Source organism: Antennarius striatus, chromosome 24, assembly GCF_040054535.1.
Source record: "Antennarius striatus isolate MH-2024 chromosome 24, ASM4005453v1, whole genome shotgun sequence".
Lineage (NCBI taxonomy): Eukaryota > Metazoa > Chordata > Actinopteri > Lophiiformes > Antennariidae > Antennarius > Antennarius striatus.
This window is the reverse complement of record NC_090799.1, coordinates 8,658,751-8,683,232: the sequence shown is the minus strand read 5'-3', so window position 1 is coordinate 8,683,232 and position 24,482 is coordinate 8,658,751. Positions and strand designations below refer to the sequence as shown.

The window sequence follows — 24,482 nt, the reverse complement described above, 5'->3', positions numbered from 1 at the left end:
AGAACTCAGACAGAACCCACTAAGAGACAGGGAGAACATGCAAACTCCACACAGAGCAGGACGAACCCAGAACCACCTTGCTGTGCAGACTATTGTGTACCGACTACTTCTAGTCCGTACACCTCAACCTCCCACCTCAACATGACATATAATATATGTTATGTATATCATGTCATATGTTTACCTAGAGGTAAAGGAACCAAAGTTCCTTTACCCTTAGGTAGGTGGCATTCCATGTCCCAAAAGCCAGTCTGTCTGTACCTAGATTGGGTCATGAATCCCCACGTTCTCGACAGTCAACCAGTCCCCACCCGTCCCCTACGGTTCCCATTGGCAGGTGGTGAGTTTTGAACTACTCTTCGTCTGTCCCATCACCGAGGACCTGTTTACCATGGGAGAACCTACTAGGAGTTTAAAGTCCCCGACTCAAACCCCCTTACCACGATAAGTTTGTGAACATTACATAACATTCAATAACCAGCTTAATTATCTTAATTTCTGTTGTTTAGGGTTTAGGTGGTTTCTGTTAGCGTAGAACCAGGTTCTTCCATACCCATGTGGGCTGGGTCATGGTGGCTCCCCTGCTTTGGTTCATTTTGACTGGCCCTCTGGACGAGGTATACCATAGCTAACACTCATCTTGACAAACATGCACACGCGTACTTTTCGCCATTTTGGTTTCTTTGTTATGCGGCATCTTTATTGTAGGAGCTGGGCAAAGGGGTCCTAACAATATATTAATCAATCTATCATTCATTGAAAATGAATCAATCTATCAATCAATCAAAAGTCAATTTCCAGTCCACAATATTTTTGTTTTTTTATTGGTTTTTTTCATTTTTCTGCTTCAGGGTCTTTGTTATTGAGTTATTGCAATTCTGCCACTCACTTCCTCTTGAATTGCCTTGTCAATTTCTTCCCACTCAGCATTTGATTTCTCCTTCTGTCCCAGTGTCAGCTGCAAAAGCAGTGGATCCTGTCCTCTTCTCCAGTTGACCCCTGACCCGCGAAGCACAAAAGCACCTGGACACATGATTATGGTTGTCTAGAAGAAACGGAAGGACAGTCAGTTGGCCGAGCCAGTACCACTGGTTGCCTGCAAAGGGAAACACGTTCTTTAAGTTACTCGTCAAGAGGTTTTGTGACAATTTCCCACGTCACACGGTCAAACTTTGTTATATAAATGTACCACACCTTAATATAAACCTCTGTGAGGGCCAGAACCAGACAAGTTGGCTCCCCTCGGAGAATCACAACCTCCGAGCTGCTGTAAGGAGCTGGAACCTCCACCGAGACACCGGTTTGGTCCAAGATCTGCTCAAGGTTCACCCCGCTGGGGCCGACCACGGCCTCGTGGGAAGATTTCTTCACCACCACTGCGATAGTGATGGTATTTTTCTTCTGCAACACAAATACAATCAGTACAATTAAATTTGTTTGAAACAGTCCACCATGATCTGTATCCACACTGGTTAATATGAAGATTTTACCGCACCTTGTCCTCGTAGATCTCCAGGACTTGATCCGCGGCACGCATCACCCTCGGTTGTTCCCCCATGATGACTATTTCTGAAATATTCAGAGCTCTCGGGGGGACATTGATGTGTGCGCCAGTGTCCTCCATTATTCTATTCACCACCTTATAGAAGGCACCGGCGATGAAGGGATGATAGTGCACGGCAATGTTCAGCCGGCATTCTACCTGCGGGAATGAGCAAAACATTGGAAAGGCGTGCTAAAGCTGTTGCATCTGGGATGTGTCACAAATAATCTGGTTTTATCAGATTTCCTTATTAGCAAAACAAACAGCTGATGGTGCATTTGATATGAGGAGATTCTACCTTCAGGATAGGACCCTTGGCTCCGGGCCTTTGGCTGTTGGGCAAGGCTCTCGGGTCCGGAGGTCTAGAAGAACACTTAGTGGCTAAGGCGCCACTGAATGGACCATCAGAAGAAGAGTGGGCGGTTGAGGCACCACTGGATGAACCATCAGTAGAAAAGTGGGCGGTTGAGGCGCCACTGGATGGACCATCAGAAGAAGAGTTGGTGGCTGAGGCGTTGTTTGATGGTTCAACTGAAAGGAGAGTTTACTTGAATCAACTTGATCATAGAAAAAACCGAGCCTAGCGAAGCCCATAACCCCGAAGGGTCGATGGGGCACCACAGACAACCCATGGTTGCCATCCAATGGTGTGTCTTGGGAAATTGAACGTCATGCCCAGCATTACATTATTAAATAGTGGTGTAAAAATAATCCTCATGAACACCAAGAGCTGGTTAGGCAAGTGAGAACTGAGGGAGAACTCCTCTTCTTCTTTTCCTTTCGGCTTTTCCCTTCAGGGGTCGCCACAGCAAATCAATTGCCTCCATCTAACCCTGTCCTCTGCATCCTCTTCTCTCACACCAACTACCTTCATGACTTCTTCCACTACATCCATAAACCTCCTCTTTGGTCTTCCTCTAGGCCTCCTGCCTGGCAGTTCAAAACTCAGCATCCTTCTACCAATATATCCACTCTCTTTCCTCTGGACATGTCCAAACCATCTCAGTCTGGCCTCTCTGACTTTATCTCCAAAACCTCTAACATGTGCTGTTCCTCTGATGTACTCATTCCTGATCATATCCATCCTGGTCACTCCCAGAGAGAACCTCAGAATCTTCATCTCTGCTACCTCCAGCTCTGTCTCCTGTCTTTTCCTCAGTGACACTGTCTCTAGACCAAACAACATCGCTGGTCTCACCACAGTTTTGTACATCTTTCCTTTCATTTTAGCTGAAACTCTTCTATCACACATCACACCTGACACTTTCCTCCACCCGTTCCATCCTGCCTGGACACGCTTCTTCACCTCTTTTCCACACTCTCCATTGCTCTGGACTGTTGACCCTAGGTACTTAAAATCCTCCACCTCCTTGATCTCTTCTCCCTCTAACCTCACTCTTCCACTCTTCCAAACGTCCACCTCTCTAGCTTCTCCTCCACCTGTTCCCTGCTCTCACTACAGATCACAATGTCATCTGCAAACATCATAGTCCATAGAGATTCCTGTCTAACCTCGTCTGTCAGCCTGTCCATCACCATAGCGAACAAGAAGGGGCTCAGAGCTGATCCCTGATGCAGTCCCACCTCCACCTTGAACTCCTCTGTCACACCTACAGCACACCTCACCACTGTCTTACAGTCCTCATACATGTCCTACACTGCTCTAACATACTTCTCTGTCACTCCAGACTTCCTCATACAATACCACAGTTCCTCTCTGGGCACCCTGTCATAATCTTTCTCCAGATCTACAAAAACACAATGCAGCTCCCTCTGGCCTTCTCTGTACTTCTCTATCAACATCCTCAAAGCAAATACTGCATCTGTAGTACTCTTTTTAGGCATTAAACCATACTGCTGCTCACAAGTGTTCACTTCTGCCCTTAGTCTAGCTTCCACTACTCTCTCCCATAACTTCATTGTATGGCTCATCAGCTTTATTCCTCTGTAGTTACCACAACTCTGCACGTCTCCCTTGTTCTTAAAAATGGGCACCAGCACACTACTCCTCCATTCCTCAGGCATCTTCTCACTATCTAAGATCCTGTTGAACAACCCAGTCAGAAACTCCACTGCCACCTCTCCTAGACACTTCCAAACCTCCACAGGTATATCATCAGGACCTACTGCCTTTCCACTCTTCATCCTCTTCAGTGCCATCCTCACTTCATCCTGACTAATCTTTGCTACATCCTGGTCCACAACAGTCACCTCTTTTAGTCTTTGTTCTCTCTCATTTTCCAAGTTCATCAACTCTTCGAAGTACTCTTTCCATCTTCCCATCACACTACTGGCACCTGTCAATAGACTTCCATCCCTATCCTTAATCACCCTAACCTGCTGCACGTGGAGGAGAAACTACTTACCTGTGTTTCTACAAGCACATGTTGTGTCCATTTGAATGAGCTTCGTTTTCCCACTGGCCCAGACAGCAGTAGTCATCAGGATAGCGCTTTGATGACATGGTCATATATGTACAAATATCAAAGGAAAACAAGTTTTGAAGATCACTCCGAAGATGATTGATGGAAGAAGTTTGGCTTTGTTGTATTTGTCTCTGATCTCATCAACTTTCAGTTAGCTACATACGTCAAAACTTGACGATATCAGTTACAATTAGTGTAACTAACTCCATAAATTAAAATCAAGCAATCCTGAGATTTAATCTCACATGAGATTCATCCCTAATAAAACCTAAATGACACTTTTGCTAAACTATTATTGCGATTGTCCCTCTGGAAATAAGTGAGAACGTTGTTTGTTAGCGATTCGTCCAGGAAAAGGCCGCAGATCAAGAGCGCAGACTGCATAATATAATAAAGGACTGTAGATCAAAGTATGAGAGGGGTGAACAAATGAAGTTGCACAAGGTGACAGAAAAGTAGAGTTGGTCAGTCATGCTTGACAGATAGGTAGATGCTGTAGGTAGGTCAAGAAGAGTAGATCAAGGTCAGTGATGTAGTTGTGCGATTGACCGGAGAGACACTTTTTAACGCTTTATTGCTGCATGTCCATTATTGCTGCATCTCCATAGCAACATCAGACACACAGCTCCTCTAATTAGCATGTATTATGTCAAAATATTTAGATTTTGAAACGTAAATCAGCTCAATAATGAGATCCTATGGAATCTTCATGCTTTCACCTGTGTGCACGGATCCTGATGAAGGCCTCAATAAGTGTGACATTTTTAGTGTGTGTGTGTGTGTGTGTGTGTGTGTGTGTGTGTTTGTGTGTGTGTGTGTGTGTGTTTGTGTGTGTGTTTGTGTGTGTGTGTGGTTCACACAAGCCCGAGCTGCTGATGGAAAACCTCTCATGTGTCGAAATGACCGCATCACCTCCCGCCGACCACACACACACACACACACACACACACACACACACACACACACACACACACACACACACACACACACACACACACACACACACACACACACACATTCCCTTGCGCCTCACCTCTCCCACAAAGCCACAGTGCATCATGGGAACCATTAAGGAAACCAGAGACCACCGCAGTGGGCAAAGGACACAAACAGAGGGAGAATGAAGGAGGGCGAGGGAGATAGAGATAGATGATAGCGAGGGAGAGAGGAGGTGATCATGTCTCTGTAATGCTTCATTATGATTGTGATGTGTGTATTATAATGTATGGAAACCGCTGTGGTTGGGTTAGGTCGGGCTGTCCGTGTTCACCACACCTCAAAATACAGCGTTTAAAACCCATCTTCATCGCTTCCCACAGATGGAAAGAGAGGAAGAAAATATTAAACCAGAGAAAAAGTGAGTTTTATTACATTATATTTTAAATCCGCAGCTCATAAATGACAATCTCGTATAAAAGCAGTGGTCCTAAAATAGAGCCCTGGGGTGCCCGCACAAGGGAATGGGGATGTTACAGCAAGTGTAAAGGTCGGTAGGTCGACAAAATCAGTCCCACTCTGGGAATCGCATCTAGTTTCATGTCATCCAAACGGTTTCTGTCTGTCTTCATGCTTGTATGGATTTTCCAGGAATGTTATGGAGGAAATTTGGTGTTCGACACGGAATACAAACGTCAGGGTTGTAACGGTCCCCGGAAAACCTTCCTGTATGTCTGGAGATCGAGGAGTCAAAGGAGCTCGGCGGTCGACTCCCGCGATGCCGATATCGACACCACCCGAACCCGAGAGGCCCGGGTTTAATGCTAACCGCTGCACTGCTGGAGCATCAATCACACGTGAGACAGGTCAGTGATGGATCAACGTTCGCTTAGTACACAATGTGCACTAAGCAAACTAGTTGGTTCCACGTACATCTCTACAGCCAGAACCAGATTCAACCTCTTACTATCGACAATTTCATCTTCAAATTTGGGAGTGTAACACTTTAATCACACCCTTTTCATTTGCTCTCCTCCTCTCATCCTTCTTGCTGTCACGTTTCCCACATCATCTTCACATCCTTGTGTTTCACTCTCTCTCCTCCTCTGTGACGTGACCTGATCTCAGTGGATCGGGTGTCGTTTTCTCTGCTGTAATTAAAGTCCAGTTTACTGCAGCCCATTCTGGTGTCTGATGACAGGAGGAGAGACCGAGAGAGAGAATCTTCTTTTTGTTTCCCTCCTGTTCTTATTTCTCTGATGCTTCAGTGGACTTTTCTCTTCCTCTCTTTCTTTTTCTTCTTCTTGCGTTTCTCACATTTTTCTAAATTATCTTACGCTCAATAGTAATTATGTTTACCTTCCCGCCGACCTTTAACCTTTCTCCATGATTCAAAATTGAAATATTTCAAATGGATTTAGTCGGTTAGCTTAGCTTAGCGTGAATACTGGAAATGAAAACCAACCGCGCCTCACATTGAAAGTTTTGTTTTGATTTGCAAATGAAGTTGGCACATTTTCCAAATAAATAGATAAATAAATAAATAAATAAATGTGATAAAATCATGTACATCTTTGAATTCGCCTTTCTTTAGAACATTCTTTCAAAATAAAAGCTCTTCGTCATCGCGTCCTGTTGCTGTCTCATGACAAGCATGTCCAGTTTATGGATCTGATCAGTCTATGGCTTCCTCTGATAGGTCTAATTATAGCGGGTCACCATGGCGATTCGATACCCAGGAAGTATTGCCCCCCCCCCCCGACCCTGGACTGAGCTGATCACATGACCTGGTTTCACCTGAGGAAGACATAATGATGAATGAAGCGGTTCTGATTACACTAACATGAGACCAGGGTCCAGTTTTTATGTAGTTAGTAGTCATTTTATTAACGTTTATATTTTGTTGATGTTGCGTTTCCATGGTAACACATCTCAAGCGAAACTACAAACCAATCGAGCCAATCGCGTTTTTAATGATTTTATCCAGATGTTTGACACATTCAGAGCATTTCAGGTTCGGTCAGCTGTCAGATTACTAATGGATTGTGGGATTCCATTTCCAAAAAAACAATACACCCCCCCCCCATACACACACACACACACACACACAAACACCCCTCCCTCCTTAATAATACACTTAAACTCCCCGTCGGTCTGAGGAGAGAGAGGAGACGCTGGTGTGCTTTAATGTCGCTGTAAAGAGATCAAGACGCTACACACACACACACACACACACACACACACACACACACACACACACACACACACACACACACACACACACACACACACACACAAAGACTGGAGGATGTGTGTGTTGGTGTGGAAGAACGAGGGATGAAAACGTGAAGGACAAAGAGGGCGAGAACGACAGACAGAGAGAGAGAGAGAGAGAGAGTCCCACAGTCTCCAAAGATCTTTTATACAATTAGAACTTACAGTAAGCTTTTATTCAAGAAACATACTGGAAATCTTATTTCTATACTTTTCATTTCTTCAATTACTGACGGATGTTTCCTGAAAAGTTAATTCCCTTCCATCTGTGTCAGAAAAATATCCGTCTAAAAGTCCCGATTGCGAAGCTCCCATTTCAACCTGTTACCCGTCCTTTACGTCTCGGTGAATCAGCGGCGGAGCACTTCCCCTAAAGCTCCATTAATTCACTATTTTTTCTTTTTTTTTTTTTTTACATAAATCTAATTTAATCACTGAGAATAAACCATCAAGTTCATTTTAACTCATCCTGATAAATCTGGGTTTATATAAGTGACGTTTATCTGCGTAAAAATGGAAAATAAACCCATTTTTAAACAGCTCCTCAAAAGGATGAGGATGTTTAAGGATGTAAATGTTTTTGATGCATTATATATATATATATATTCCTGTTTTATTGATTTTGGGGGTGGGGGTGTTTTTGGGAAGCAGGTGTACCTTTTCTCGACCTGTCCCGTTCCTGTTATGGGGGGTTGTTTAAGGGAAAGGGCTCCGCGGGGAGCTGAACCAACTGAACGCCGCGTCGTCAGATCGGTTTCATCTGGACGGAAACACGAGCAGAAATCTTTAAGAGACAGAGAGGGTCCACATAGATCTCCAGGGCCGCGTCCCAATTGTATCTGGGGGGCCGTGATACACTACGCTCCGCTCGGCTTATCGGTCAATCCCTGGTGAGTTTTAGAACCTGGTGACAAGTGTGTGTGTGTGTGTGTGTGTGAGCTTTTTAAAGGCGCTTTCTGACGTCCAGGTTCCACAACCCAGAATGCACCCTGCTTCTGTGAGTCCCCCCCCCCCTCTCTCTTGCTCTCCTGTTGCTGTTTTGGCATCTGGCTGCTGATGTTTGTTTGTTTTTACCCGGCGTCGGTTCCGCTGGGTTGCCTTTCCTCCGGCGTGTCACGACCACACGTCTAAGCGAGAGCTAACGGGCGTCCTCACGGGGTCTGGGAGCGAGGCTCCACTCGCTCCCTAACAATGTATGTTTGTGTCTGCGTAGCATCAAGTGTGTGAGTGTGTGTGTGTGTGTGTGTGTGTGTGTGTGTGTGTGTGTGTGTGTGTGTGTGTGTGTGTGTGTGTGGGCGCAAGTTCTGTTTAATTTCAAGTGTGTGTTTGTGCGTTGGCGCACAGGTTCCCCAGGGTCAAATGGAAAGGCTTAGTGCAGAAGAAGAAGAAGTGTGTCAGGTAAATAAACACACACACAGACACACAGACACACACACACACACACACACACACACACACACACACACACACACACACACACACACACACACACACCAGGTCCTGTCTGTGAACTAGCCGGGTGAAACCAAACCAGCGTGGGCTAAGGGGTGGGAGGGGAGTGTGTGTGTGTGTGTGTGTGTGTGTGTGTGTGTGTGTGTGTGTGTGTGTGTGTGTGTGTGTGTGTGTGTGTGTGTGTGTGTGTAATTGAACGCTGTAATTGAAGGTAATTAGAGTGTTTCACACGTCACACCTCCACAAAAACAAAAGTTCCTCCTGCTGGGACGCCGACAGCCTCGTCTCAAAACATCCTCTGAGGTGATGGCTTCAGGAATACATTCAGAGTTCCTTTATTCACGGCGGTCAGTGAACGCAACACTCCGACAGCGGCCGGTGTGTGTGTGTGTGTGTGTGTGTGTGTGTGTGTGTGTGTGTGTGTGTGTGTGTGAGACGCTCGCCCACAGTAACAGTGATTTCCTGTCAGCTCGCAGCATCACAACAGGATGAATCCTTGTTACTGACGGCGACGCGTCACAACATCATCCGTCCGTCCATCCGTCCGTCGGTTGCCTGGCAACAGCTCGGAGATCATTCCCACCTGCAAAGAAACGGAGAAGGGATACAGGGTCACAGGCACAGGAAGTGACCAGCGTGTATCTGGTGCTATGAATAGTTATTGATTATAATGACTAATCATCCTGATTATTGGCGTTATTCACTCTTCTTCAATCCATTAGCCTGATTAAAACGTTCCTTTTCCCAGTTGAACAAACATGGTGAAGCTCAGTTTTAGTTTCTGCCCTCTTTTCATTGACACTCAATCAACTGTATTGATCCGACAGCCGCGGGTCGCCGTGTGCGTTCTGTGAATGTTCACACGGAGGAAGCAAAGGGATGGAAAGGGAAAGATCGGAAACTCAATCCGTCCGTCACCTTTGAGAGTGGGTGACCTCTTAGTGTGTGTGTGTGTGTGTGTGTGTCAAGAGAAGAGAAACTTAAATCAGCAATTAAAGTGAATTATTAACAAGCCCAATGATGTATTATTAATGAGAATGACGGCCTAATTGCCCTCCGCTCAGAATGGACAGATAACACCTGAAGATAGAGAGAGAGCAAAGGTAAAGACAGAGAAAGAAGGGGGAGGAAGAGGATGAAGAGACTTCATCATCTTCGTCATCTCTTAGTGGAAAACAAGATGAAAGTGGAGAAAAAAGGGAAGCCAATGATAGAAAATTAAGAAAAAGAAAAGTGGAGATGAAGAAAGTGAATAAAGAAAGAAAAGTACAAATCACCAACACCAAATTTAAATTTGACTTTAAATTCCACGATCTGGCTGATAAAAAACGCGTGGATTCAAACAGAATCTCTCGTTCCAGCCTCGTCATCCTCACTCGGTGTGTATCGAGTTGCTCAGACACAAGCCTGCTAATTGCAGCGCGGCTGCAGCAAACGCGCTAGCATCAGGCCTTTTAGCAGGTCCTCCGCTATTGGATTGAGATCAAGTTGACTGCATTAACACCTGCTAACATCTCCGCGCAGCCAAACACATGACTGTATCAGTGTGAGCGGGTCAGGACGGAGCAGACTGGGAGGCTGCTAATCTGTTTACACTCAAACACATCACAGGTTAAATCAATAGCTCCTCTGCCGACGGGCCCTGGTTCAGTTGTAATGGGGAATGTTGGTGCTAACGACCAGTCGAAATCCATGTCAGGTGCTTCAGAGATCTCACTCCGTTAGGAACACCACCGACCGTCTTCTGGCTCACCTCACAGTTCGGTGTGAAAACATCAACAGAGAGGTGTGAGGGGGGATTTGACGGTGCGTTCAAGTCAAGTGGGAGTCTTTAAGGTAAAGTGTAGGAAATCCAAATTGTGGTGAAGCTATAGAACAGGGGTGTCAAAGTCATTTTCACTGAGGGCCAACATCAGCATAACGGCTGATGTAACTAGTAAATGTAACTAAATGTAACTCAGTGTAATGTAAAATGAATGTGACTACTCTTTAATGTTAAATAACTCAAGTTACAAACATTAGTTTGTAACTTGACAAAAACATGTTTGTTTGTTTCTCTAGTTTTCAGGTTATTAAACCCACAGAACTCCATCAATCAATGATCAAACTATCAATGAATGAAGAAAATTAACATCAAACACAAGTTAGGACATTCACTTTTTTTCACAATGTTATTGTCAAAGTTAAAATGGGCTTAACTACTGCATTGTGGGAAATGTAGTTTTGGTCAAAGCACACTTTTAACCTGTTTATTTTTAGACACTCTGACCTTTTATGCTGTTGTGGGCCACATTAAATAATGTTGAGGGCCACATTTAGCCCCCGGGGCCTTTAGTTTGACATGTGCTTTAGATTATTGCTTCAGAAAAAGTTGAATTTCTTGATGCATCTTTATAAATTTTGTTTCCTTTTACTGTATATTTTTAAATTCATCTACAGATATAAATATTTCAGTCATCTGCCTGAGCTGAGAACACTCACCTGCTGCTGCGTTGACCGCCTGAGGTGTCGGAGAGGAGTCAGAGCCGGAGTCTGAACCGAGTCTTGTTAACCAGGTGGACGCGTGGACTTCAGTCCCTCTGGTGGACTTTGAAGAGAAGCGTCTAATCTTTACGAACCTCCAGTCAGATAGACGGAGGGTGTAAGGGTTTGGCTTTATCTCTGCCCAGCTCAGAGTCCCTGAACACCTGCGAAACCAGAACACGCAATGAGTCTCATTCTAAGTGGAAGCTTTTAAATCCAAGACTTATCGCAATAAATCTCTGGATCAGAGGTCAAAGACGACCTGGAGAAACATTTACGATCCTAGAATGTCGTAAAGACCGTTTGCACGGCCTCTAGTTTTTATCTTTGCAGAGAAAGAGGGGAGGATAAAACACAATGGAGTCTTTTATTGCTATTTATAATAAATTCTCAGCTTTAAATGCTGAAACATTTAAACATTAGAAACAGGAAGTTAGCCGGGGACGAGGCTACGCCGCCGAGCCTCGTCTGGCGTTAGCCGTTTAACTGATGCCGCAACCATTATGTGGTCTGTGGGTTGCTCTCTCTTTCTTCACCTCTCCGTTTGACTCCCTTTTTCCCTCCGTCTCTGTCTCCCCCTCTCTCTCCTGGTTTGTCAGGACACTGGGAGTTGTGGTCAGAGGGAATTGTGGGAGGACGGAGGCGGATAAACACCACATCCCGATGAGGGCCATGTCAAATCTGCCTCATTATCAACATAAAACCCTCTTTTTCATGTGTTTGTGTGTGTGTGTGTGTGTGTGTGTGTGTGTGTTTTTTCTAGCAAACACACACACATGCACAGCATTAGCGGGCTAGGCTAGCATGCACAGGTGTGGAATCCCTTCCGAACATTTCAGCAGAATCCGTCCAGGGTTAACGGGTTCCCAAAAATCTGTAATCAGATGTGATTTGCGCTAAAAAGGCCGTTTAACTGCATTCATGGTGGGGGGGTTAAGGTGGAGTTGGGTGTGTGTGTGGGTGTGTGTGTGTGTGTGTGTGTGTGTGTGTGTGTGAAGCAGACAGGAAATACGAGACGTTTGCTTCCTCCTCTCTGGTGTCTCTGAGCACTTTTGCAGCTTACAGTTACAGTCAACTTCTAACAAGGCAATTAAAACACGAGCTGGCAGACAAGAGAAACCTGCCACACACACACACACACACACACACACACACACACACACACACACACACACACACACACACACATTACTTGTTTTAAATGGGAGCTGGCAAACACACGACAACCCTCTCTCTCTCCCTTCCAGTCTTCTTCTATCTCGCACGTCCTCCATCTCTCTCAATTACTCCTCCTCTCCTGCCATCTCTCTTTTCTGTCTTCTGTCTCCCCCATTTTCATCCCCCCTGAACCCTTCTGCCAATGCCAATGCCTAATGGTTTTGAGCAAGGCACCCCCCCCCCCCCCCGCCGCCAACACACACACACACCACCACCCCTCCCATCTCCATCTGAAAGAAATTCAATTGGATTGGAAGCCAATCAATCACGGCGTGTATCGAGCCGTGATTGGATTTGGCCGGTACTCACGGGGGTGAGGTCGGTTGGGCCGAGGGGGGGGGTGGGGTGGATGGGTTTGATTTTAGCTCTGCTCCAATGAAGGTAGATCTGATGTATGATTGCTATGGACGTCCTGACGGGGCGGTCAGTGTGTGTGTGTGTGTGTGTGTGTGTAGGTGCTGGGGTGGATGGTGTGTGTGATTGTGGTTGACATGTGTCACGGTTTGAGGTTTGGAGGCGGTGCCAGCGCTGACTGATGCCGATCCGTCTTATGGAGACGTCCCGCGTCTCATGTTACGTTTCATATTTCAGGCATTAAGATAATGCGATCAAGGAGGAGTGTGACCGCGGAATCAACTGCACTTTCTGGATTATGGACATCTCAGGAAAATTGTGCAAAAAAAGTGAGCTTTATAAACTTTTCTTGCATGCATTTGTGAATTTAGCGCAAGAATCCACTTTTGAACAAGTCTAAATGCCTTTATTTGTTCGTGCTAGCTTACGTTAGCAAATTTTTTTTTTTGCAGATGACATTGTTCTTGTCATCAAGAACAGGCTTCAAAAACTTTAAATCGCAAAGAAAAAGTTTCGGTTTCCATAGCGTCTATTTCAGAGAAATGTTTCTAGAAATGCGCCGTAATGGAGCAGCAAGCGAGGGAGGATGCAACTGGAACAGGAATCTGACATCTCCTGACTTCTTCTTTACCCCTGAATGCATCACGGAGCCTGAAGTTACCTGCAGTGATGACATCATCTGATATCAGAGATCTACTTTTAGTAATGACAACACACACACACACACACACACACACACACACACACACACACACACACACACACACACACACACACACACACACACACACACACACACACACACACACACACACACACACACTTATCCATAAATTTCACCTTTTTTTATCAAAGTTTGGATAATGGGAATTTTTAAAAATTAAGTGAAATCATCACACAATCAGTTTTGAATGAATTCATTCATTCATAAAAACTGTTACACACACACACGCACGCACACACACACACACACACACACGCACACACACACACACACACACACATTTTAGTGGTTCTGACACCAGTGGCGAGCCACAGCCACAGATTATGCCGTGAGGATCTGGTCAATACTAATCCACTAACTCTAACCTGTTTAGCACTGACCAGCCACTCTGCATGTGTGTGTGATGTGTGTGTAAGTGAAAGAGAGGAAGGAGTGTGTTTGCATGTTTTCCTTTTCTGTAGAAATGTGTGTTTGTGTGTGTGTGTGTGTGCGTGTGTGTGTGCGTGTGTGTGTGTGTGTGTGTGTGTGTGTGTATGTGTGTGTGTGTGTGTGTGTGTAACCCATTTAGCGTTCATACATATTTCTTCGCCGTAACTTGAGCTGTAGACCAGATCAATAGAAATGTTTCTTTGTTAATGAAGATGCGTGTGCGTGTGCGTGTGCGTGCGTGTGTGTGTGTGTGTGTGTGTGTGTGTGTGTGTGTGTGTGTGTGTGTTCAGGGTGTGGAGGATGAGGGCACTTAAGCTGACCACTGCATCTGACCACAGTGGTCAGTCAGTGGACAATTTATACAACCCGCAAAAATTCACCCCACCCCCACCCCCAACACACACACACACACACACACACACACACACACACGCACACACACACACACACACACACACACACACACACACTCCAGGTCAAGGGCATCCCACTACCTCCTTTATTAATATTCTACCTGGACAGCCTCCACTTCCCGTTATGAATCCTTTAAATCGGTGCTGACGCGTCCACAAGGGGGCGCTGATGAGTTGGCTACACTGCCCCCAATGGTCAGTGGTGGTACTGCTCCGTTTCATCCAGGAAATTATTTTTTTACACCACCCAATTAAACAGATTTAATTCTAAGCTGATAAAAGTTTGAATTTAATTTGGTTTCATTCGATGCAAACGGACCGTGATCCGCACACGATGGCGGCGGCGAGGTGACGGGGCTGATGGGACGTCTGTGTGACTTTCAAACAAACAAATTCCCTTCCTCTATATCATAATCATATCTCTTATTGGCAGTCTGTGCAGATGAGCGTAGAAAGCGCTGACTGTGCACGAGTCCTGCAGGTCAATACTTCATTTATCCTGGCATGCAGCTGCTATAGGTGTGTGTGATGTTTTTATGCATACTGTATTAGATGTGACAAAGTGTGTGTGTGTGTGTGTGTGTGTGTGATAAAAGTTAATGATTGAAGGGTGATTAGATCCAATCGGGAATGTGTTTTCTGCATTAGGTTACAGTTCAAAGTTTAAAGGCCAAAGCCTCGAGCTGTTCTAATTTATCTGCAGCATAAATCCACAATAATAACACGACATTTAAATAAATACTACTACCTTCTTTCAAATAAGTGCATATAAGTCATACGGCAGCGGGCGGGGCCATCCTGCAGCCGTTACAAGAGGATTCCACTGCAACATGTTCAATCATTAGAATAAAAAGAGGAGAATCTGGACTTATAGGAAAGAAAAAGACAAAATGAGAAAAAATCGGTTGGAAAGAAATAAAGAATCCAGACCATCTCTTCTTTATGTCCGTCAGATGAAATGTGTGTGTGTGTGTGTGTGTGTGTGTGTGTGTGTGTGTGTGTGTGTGTGTGTGTGTGTGTGTGTGTGTGTGTGAGGCAGTTTCCATTGATCCCCTGTCATCCTGATCACATTACACCCCCCCTCCGATTAGATCTACATTTTTAATTTTCCTCCGCGAATGACAAAAAAAAAAAAGACATGAGTGCAGGATGGAGTGACGGAGGAATGAGAGGAGAATCCAAGATGTGGATGGACGGGGAGGGGTCAGCAGGGGTCAGCCAGGATTGGTTGGGGGGGGGGGGGCATCCTAAAGCAAATCAGTCATTTCTAGACAGATTTAACTCTTATTTTGAAATCCAGCTCATTTAATTGTATTTAAACGGGTATTTTTGATCTATATTGTCTAGATTAGAATAAAAATTAATTCTTTGGGCCTTCTTAATCTGCTTCAGGTGGATTTTCTCATTTTATCTACATTTTAAAGTCAAATCTGTGCCGGAGGAGCAGGTAGAAAAGCTCAGCAGAACATGGATGATTAATTTTTTTCCTTCCGGGGAACCTGGTGGTCGTTTGGTCCCGTTCCCCCCGGTTTCAACAAAGCAAGATTTTCCTGTCGACACCATTGTTAGCCGTGTTACGTTGTCACATCGCGGTGATGTAAAAGCTATTGCAGGCTGCACAAATACATCTGTAGGAACCATGAATACGATAACGGAGCCTCGGTGCTGGTTTTGGATGCTCCTCTGAGGAGCAGCGCCTCCTTGTTGGGGGGGCTGTGCTGGTTTTAATGGCGGGAGTCTGTCAGACAGATGACCTGCAGAGGACACATCCACAGTACATCATCTCTCTGGGGCGGCCATACCTCACTTTAATGCTATTAATAATCATATTTATTATCATTACAGTCTAGGGCCACTCCGAACCCCCCCCCGTCCTGCCGCGGCCCCCCACCATCCATACATACACACGCTGTGTGAATGCACACAAAGCGGAGGCAGCAGAAGCAGTAAGTGATATAGATTACGACACTCGTCACTCCCCGCAGGATAAGAGTCACGACCTTGGACCGAAACGTCATTAAGGAGCGAACGCCGCTCTTTGTTTTCCTGCTCCTTTTTTTTATTTTATTTTTTTTATTCTGTTTTTCTTAAAAGGTTGGAGGTTTTAACTCAACAGTCAAATTTCAAGCAAAGAAATGCGGCGAAATCACCAGGGGAGCATCTGTTGCTGGCTTTTATTTTGAAATCCTGATAACATTCTAATACTAATAAAAAGAAAAAAGACTTTTATCGCTGAATATATGAATTCTCTTATATTTTATATCTCTTGGAACAGTTTTACCAGCTAGCTGGAAGCTAAAGAAGAAGGTAAAGGCGCCTGATAGCATAAGAGGCTAACAGGTTTGAACATCTGAATGAGTTCTGTTGTGTTTCATTTCAAGTTTCTCTTTTTTTACCTTCTTATTTACAGAAAACAGTCAATATTTTGAAAAAAAATCTATTTATTTTCTATCTATCTGTGTTTAAATCACATGCAGCCGCGGCCAGGTCCCCACAAAACACACGTGTGCGTAGTGTTTAACCGACGTACGTGTTTCATGTTCGTACCTGCAGAGAAAAAACACGTTCAAAGTTTGGAGATAATGTCGGTTTTATTAGTTCTCAGTTCGCTCCATCTGATCAATAATCAGTAGCTTTATCAATGAGCCAAAGGTTGCTCCGATTAGCGTCGACACGGCCGCGCTTTTATTTTTATATAATCATTACAACCAGGACTTCTACTGGAAACACAGGAAAGAGACGTTTCATCCACTAAAGATGAACAAATTTACAATACAAGCATCCAAATGAAAGTTCTAAATACATTAATGAATTTTTAATTTTTTTTTAAATTAAGCTGCTTAATTTAAATGATTTTGAAATTTAAGATTATTTGCAACTCAATTTTTTTTTTTTTTTTTAAAGAAGAAATTCAAGTTCTTTCTATTTCTTAAGGTCAAGGAAATTATTTTAAACTTATTGAACATCATTTGAAAGTATTTAAAATCAGCTGGGCTTTAAGAGACTCGACCCCCCGAATGAAACGCTCCCTCTCCTCCCCACCGATCATCTCCTCCCCCTCTCCTCCCTCCGTCTCTCTCCTCTTCCTTATTTCTCCATCTGTCTCATCCTGGCAAGGCCATTAACTCATAAATCCAATACAGGCCACCTCAACACTATCTGTCTTCTGCCGATGGCGAGCGGGGCGGGATGGAGGGAGCAGAGAGGAGGATCAATGGCTCCCCCCCTCCCGACTGTCAGTCCGCCCAGTCTTTTTCACATCAATCTATCCGTTGCCTCCTCTTCCTCTTCCTCGTCCTCTCCGCTCCTTTCCCACCTTCGTTCTTTCTTCTTGTTTGTTTTGGGCATTTTTGGGGGTTTTTTTAAATCCAAGAGACTAAATGCTGACTCAGCTTCTTCTTGACTCTCTAATAAGGCGGCGTTGAGCTCAAACCACGTCATGTCAAACCACATTCATCCGTCCGTCTCTGAACTCCCAAGTGGATGAACCCTGAAGCGAGTCTGAGTCGTGAACTGTGAAATTTTATACACAGAAAAAAAAGTTATTTACCTCAAGTAAAAATCAGAACTGAACATTTTAAAACCCTTCCTGGTGAATCAGTTGTGATTTTATGTGTTGAACTGTCTGCTAGTGAGCTTGACTTTAATGTTTATCTGTTCAAAACTCACTAAAAGACTGAAACAGGAGGTTGTAGTTCTGTCCATGGTGCTGAAATGCAGGGATCTGATTGGCTAGCTGCTTAAGTTGGGTTCAGTTTAGTCAAACCTCCATCCGTCATAAGAATGAACTGATTTGTCTGATTCAAGGACTCAGGAAAATATTGTTCCACCTGGAGGGGGCGGGGGGGGCAGTGGCCTGCGGCTTTGGCACACACACACACACACACACACACACACACACACACACACACATAGCTTTGTGTGTGTGGTGTGGGTTTCAGTCCCCGCTGAACCACACTGGCTTCTGGTGAGCCACAGACAGACAAACAGGCGTGGACGCTCGTTTTTCCTGCAGACTTGAATGTTTCACATAACTTCACGTTTCTGTGTTTATTCCAGTCAAACAGTCGGACGTCATTCTGTCTTTAATCGACCATAAATGGGATTTTAGTTCTACTGTAACCACTTTGTTGTTGTTAGAATTTCACTCAACAGGTCATTTATGACTTTTTTTTAACCTTCTTCAGCCCTATTCTGAATATTTTGATTTTTTTTTTTTTTCCCCCCCAGAATAATTCATAAATTTCACAAACAAAAAATAGGATCAGTTAGCATTAGCCTGTGTCGGCTAACCGACTGAACGACAAACACAGTTGTTTTTGTTGAGAATGAGATCATGAAGACTTTAGAACAACACGTACATGCAAACACACACACACACACAAACACACACACACACACACACACACACACACACACACACACACACACACAATGCCTGCTCTCTCCTGGATACTCTTCACTTTCCATCAATCCAAATGCTTTTATCTAACAAAATGCAACACGGCCATAACATCAGTCACATTAAGCCACAAATGCAAACACACACACACACACACACACACACACACAAACACACACACACACACACACACACACACACACACACACACACACACACACGCACACACACATATACACATATACACACACAGTATCAATCCCTTCAATCAGAGGCTCACGCACACGCAGTCATATCAAACACGTCCACACTTATAGGATTCACTCTACCTCACACACACACACACACACACACACACACACACACACACACACACACACACACACACAGATACACACACACACAGGTCGTGCCCTTCTCGTGTTTCCTTTGACACATGGTAATAGATTCCGCTGTAGCCCTACGCCTGGGCTAAGTGGCCTCACCTTTCACTGAAAACAAATCACTGCCTTTCTCTCCTGCGTTTCTCACTCACACACTCCCGTCTTCTTCACCTCCAGCTCCGTCTGCACAAACACACACATACACACACACACACACACACACACACACTCCCTCCCTGCCTCCCTCCTCAGCCTCTCTCTCTCTCTCTTCTCTCGCCTCTGACCTTCCTCCTCTCTCCGTTCTCTCCCATGGGTGCTCTCCTCTTCCTCCCCGTCACTCAGTCCGCCGTCCTTTTATTTCCACCTCTTCTCCTCTTTTTGTCACTTTCTCCTTCTTTTCGACCTCCTCTCATCTGTGACACGCGTCATTTCCAACATGTGATCATCTTTATTAATCGCTTTAAAGTTCTACAATTTAAAAAAACATTTGTTTGTTTATAATCCAGTTTGTACAAACTGCGTAAAAAACACCTTTAAAATGACTTTTTACATATGATTTATTTTATATCTATTTAAAAATGTGTTTCTTTTTTAGAAAAATAAAAGTTTATATTGTTTATTCTGGTTTAGAGACATTTTAACATTATTTTTTAGTCTTTTCTGTCACCTCAAGTAGTTTAAAATTTGATTTATGGTAAATTTTTGCATTAATTACAGCATATTCTAAGGATAGAATTTAAGATAAAGCAGGTTTGTGTGTTCTGCCCTGAGTAGCGTCTGCAGTCACCGACAGTCAGACTGAGAGGTCAAAGGTCAGTGACAGTCAAAGAAGCATCTTTTAAAGCTTCCTGTTCTAATAATGGTTTAAATTAAAATAAAACATACTAAACAAATTAAATAAATTTTAATTTACAATCACTTATTGAACTATCAAAAGGATTCAGACACAACAAACACTTTCTAATGTATATGAAGAGTTTCTTATAATATAAAATAAATATAAGTCAGCTGCTGCAGAGTCATCTTTAAGCCTTTAAATGTTTGATATCTGTTTTAAATGCTTTTGTTTCTTTCATTCTTCATGTCTTTAAGACAAAAACAGCGAAATTAAAAGGATAAGTGAAAAAAGAGAAGGAATGAAAGAGACAGAATGAGACAGAAGAAAAAAAATCAGTTGGAAAGAAAGAAAGCTTGAAAGAAAATAAAAAAAGTTCAGCCTGTAAAAAATAGAATTTGTTAATTCTTTCAATGCAAATGTTGAACAGGTACAAACAATTAAAAGCAAACAACCAGTGTCTTGAAATAATTTACTGTCGCAAATACATTTAATAACAACAAAATCATCTTAAATTTATTTTCCATTTTGTTTTCTTTTTTTATTTTATATTTTTATCTTGCGTCCATTGAGGTTCTGATAATAAAATCCAGCTTTGTAATTTTTGGACTTTATTTAAGTCTCTTCAGGATGAATAAAATACTTCATGCATGAATCAATCAGCCTGATGTGGATCCTCTTCTCTTCTTTGTTGACCTGTGGCTGCAGGAGGTCGTGTGCAGGGTTAGACTGCCCCCTAGCGCCTCAGATAGAAATAGCAAGAAACCAGGCGCTGTATTTCAGGTCAAATGTGAAATATTAAGTGTTAAATTCAGTTTAATAAAAATATTATTTTTATTTCTCACTAAAAATTTCATAATTAGAGCTTATCACATGTTTATTCCATGTTTAATTAACTTTAATTCAATACAAATTAAATAATGATGACATGTTATCTATTTTGAATGAATGTTAATTTTTAAAGTCTGACACTCGCAAACTTTCAAATTTAAATATTTCTATTATCAAAGTATCAGAAATATATTTCTGTGATTGTTTTTGTGGGGTTTTCTGTGTCATTTCAGGGCCTCAGAATGCTGAAGAAAAAAAAAAAATCCCTCCCTAACCTTCGCAAACCTGTTGTTGCTGCTTTGTGCAATGTAGGGAAGAGATGAATAAAAAAAGAAGACGTGCGACGTGCAAATAAAGAGGACGACGAGATGGATGAGCTGGAGGTAAGAGGAAAATCCTTCTTCTTTATTTCCCTGAAGCTGTCAAACTCCATCATTTCCACACGCACACACACACACACACACACACACACACACACACACACGTCAGACAGTGAGAAGTAATGAATGACTGGATGCTCTTAAGCTAAATTCTCTTCACCCAGCAACTGACACACACACCTCATATCATCCAGTATCCCTCTCTCTCTGGATTCATTCATCTTTCTTTCATCCCCCATTTGTCCCGCGTTGAGAGCGAGGTGTGTGTGTGTGTGTGTGTGTGTGTGTGTCGGGGTGGTTATTGGCTTGATGGCGTCCCAGCGTCATTCTGTCAACTTCCTGTCTGAGGGATTAGCCGTCACAACGCGGGACAAAGCAGAAGGCGAAAAACCTCCTCTTGGCCTTTTTTTTTTCTCATCTTCTCCTCCTTTTGATGTTCATCCCACGCTTCTTTTTACAACCCCTGTGTGTCCATCCATCCTTTCTCCCGAGCTCAAACTGACCCCGGCGATTGTGTGTTTGCATTTGTGTGTGTATGTGTGTGTGTGTGCAGTCGCGGCGGCTCCAGGCCCTCATGCGTCAGAGGGCCTTTCTCCGTCTGTGGCCCCTGAGCAAACATATTAAGAAGCGCCTTATCACTGCTTAAACAGCCTGCAGCACATTCAGAAAAAGATAGCTTTGACTCCAAACACACAAAGCTCGCCGCCAAACTCCCCAAATGTCACCGATCCATGGCGGAGGCGGGGCTAGGGGGGAGACTCGCTCGGGCATTGGTCGACGGCGAGCCATCGCTCTGTCCGTCACGGGGTGAAGTCAGGTTTATAAAGGCGACACCGGCGGTGGGGTGTTTTAGGAAAAGGGACGCGTCCCAACTCGTGACAAGCCTTCTTCATGAGGCGCATCCATGGAACCTGAGACAGAGAGAGGCTAACTTTATTACTTTAAAGGTAAAAAAGAAGTGCAGGCGAAGTCGACGAACACCAACATCTGGTTGAGAAGAAAAAGGAAAGCTCAGAAAGTTCTTGACCTATCGTAACCGAGGACCCTAAAAGGACGAGTTACTGAAAAACAAACGGGAGGCTTTGACGTCTTCATGTCTTCGCCATCGACGGGACGCCGAGAGGATGAGCTGAGCAGGAAGTGAGATCCACCGACGTCCTGATTTAGCTTCACCGCTTCTGCTTAAACATCTGCACCGTTTTCATCAAGCGCTCCCCAACCGCCGCCATGGTAACGGTAGCGTACACCGTGAAGATCGTCTTGGTGATGCTGCTGGTTCTGGACGTGGGAGCGGGGGCGGCGCCGACCACAGGAGGTAAGGCGGCGGTCGTCCGTGATGCTGTCATTCCTTTCATTCCTTGATGTGTGTGTGTGTGTGTGTGTGTGTGTGTGTGTGTGTGTGTGTAAACATGTACACACACTCAGACGTCATTAGGCACACACACATAAACACCACTCATAGGATGCTCATGTCACAGCTGACGGTTGCCTAGCAACCCTGTTAGCAACTCACAAAGCAGAGGAATGCTACTGACATAGCTTGTGGATTTATCACTTATTGCCCCCCTCCCAGGCTTTGAAAAGCCCCCCCATCTTCATCCAAGCTTCACCTCTTCATCAACTCTACCTGGGGAGTCTTCCTCGCTGAATCCCAGCCGACACCTGAAGCGTTGGCTCCTGAGCGCCAAAGCGGCGGCGCCAGGAATCAGCGACAGATCCAGCGCGGCGTCTGTTCCCGAGAGGCGAAGGAGAACCGACGCCAGTCCATATAGTCGAGCCCAGATGCTGAGGATGATCTCAGGCCTGGAGGAGCTGCACAGGACGCTCAACAGCACCCTGAGCTCACGGATCACCATCATGACCCGAGGGAAAGACGCCACGAGACGTGAGTGGATGTTTTCAGGCCTCTAGAGCAGTTTGATTTATCCCAGCATGCACCTGGGAAAGGGAGGAGTCTCTAAACCTCTTGATTTTCCTGACAGGAAACGGCAGAAATTCAGGCAGGAAACATAAATTGGTGAGTTCCTAATCATGGATTACAACAAGAGTTCACGTGTGGTTCTAACCCCCCCCCCGTTTCTTATTCCGAAGCCGACGCCCACGACGGCGCCCCCCACGGCGGCCGAGAGCACGGCGTCGAGGGCGAGCGCCTCCGCACACATCCCCAGCCTGACTGGTCGAAACTTCAAGAAGTCCCTCCCACCTCAGATCAAGAAGACCAATAAAAGAGGTGAGAGCTGAGGCCCCGCCCCCTCTCGTGGTTATTATGACAGTGCCTTTTTTAAAAATGAACCAATCAAATGTTCCTCTTCTTCTTCTCCGTCCCCCACAGTGTGTTTCTGGAAGTACTGCTCCCAGAACTGATCGTCTCACCTTCGTCTTCATCCACCTAACCTTCCTTTGATTGGTTCTTAAAAACGTGGTCATGTGATCTAATTTCCTGTCCAGTCACATGCCAGAGTATTTTTATTTTTTATGTTTTACGGCAACCAAAAAATCTCTGCGACCCCCCCCGCCCCATCTTTTACTTGATGCTACGCTAACTAGCTGCTTCCTATGTTCAAGGACCATTAATAAATCATTTAGCAATAGCATTAGCATCCCTCCCTCCTCGTCCTCTGGCCTCCTAGGAGACTGCTCCGACTTGACGAAGGCCCGCACCACATTCCGCGCCGGCGCCAGCCTCCACTCGGACCTTTTCATTTGCTCATCAAATAACAAGACTGACCAATCAGAGACGACGATGTGTGCCGGCTTCCGAGCACATGAACAAACATTCCTGCTAACCTCTTATAAAGACAGACACCCATCGTTTCTGAATGTGTGTGCCAACTTTAAAATAAAGTGGATTTCTGGCATGGCGAAAACTGTCTGTGACAATAAAGATGGAGATTTTATTTTTTTACGATCACACTCTCTTTAATTGTTCGTTACACGAGCGGATCGATGCGCCGGCGGGGTCACCTGCCGACTCATGATGGATGACTCGGCTCAAATTTGGCATTTAAGAGCAAATTTCACTTTATCAAAATGCAGAAGTCAATTTCATGTTCGCTAAACAGGCAGGTTTTATAAAACACGAAGAATAAACTTTTATAGAATGCAGAATAATTTATTGAGAAAGTTTTTTTTTCCTAACATTTGATTATATTTTTTGGATAAATTTATAGTTTAAGGTGTTTTGCAGAGATGCTTGAATAATGAACTTAAAGAAATTAATGACTCCCCAGAACTGGTGATGTATTGTCGTCTGCGTGGAACTCGACATCACCGCTGTTTGGACACAATACCAACACAAGGACATTCCTGCTCCGGACGTTTCTATGGTGTTTGATCCGTGTGTGTGTGTGTGTGTGTGT

General features: G+C 44.3%; 1 protein-coding gene across 5 annotated transcripts in view; it reads left to right on the top strand.

Annotated features, from left to right (window-relative positions):
* The window catches only part of urp2 (urotensin II-related peptide), a 35,236-nt gene extending 11,228 nt beyond the window's left edge, over positions 1–24,008 (top strand). The window contains exons 2-11 of one of the 5 annotated variants that reach the window (XM_068308957.1): positions 5,557–5,771; positions 8,524–8,577; positions 12,964–13,055; positions 13,179–13,428; positions 20,977–21,126; positions 22,071–22,438; positions 22,697–23,008; positions 23,106–23,140; positions 23,215–23,353; positions 23,456–24,008. In XM_068308957.1, the coding sequence (XP_068165058.1) occupies positions 22,351–22,438; positions 22,697–23,008; positions 23,106–23,140; positions 23,215–23,353; positions 23,456–23,487 (606 nt within the window). In that variant the 5' untranslated portion in view covers positions 5,557–5,771; positions 8,524–8,577; positions 12,964–13,055; ... (1 more) ...; positions 20,977–21,126; positions 22,071–22,350 and the 3' untranslated portion in view covers positions 23,488–24,008. Of the gene's footprint in view, positions 1–5,556; positions 5,772–8,024; positions 8,070–8,523; positions 8,578–12,963; positions 13,056–13,178; positions 13,429–20,976; positions 21,127–22,070; positions 22,439–22,696; positions 23,009–23,105; positions 23,141–23,214; positions 23,354–23,455 lie in introns of those variants that run through there. The other 4 variants (XM_068308959.1, XM_068308958.1, XM_068308960.1 and 1 more) reach the window with 4 other exon arrangements.
* The last annotated feature ends 474 nt before the right edge of the window (positions 24,009–24,482 follow it).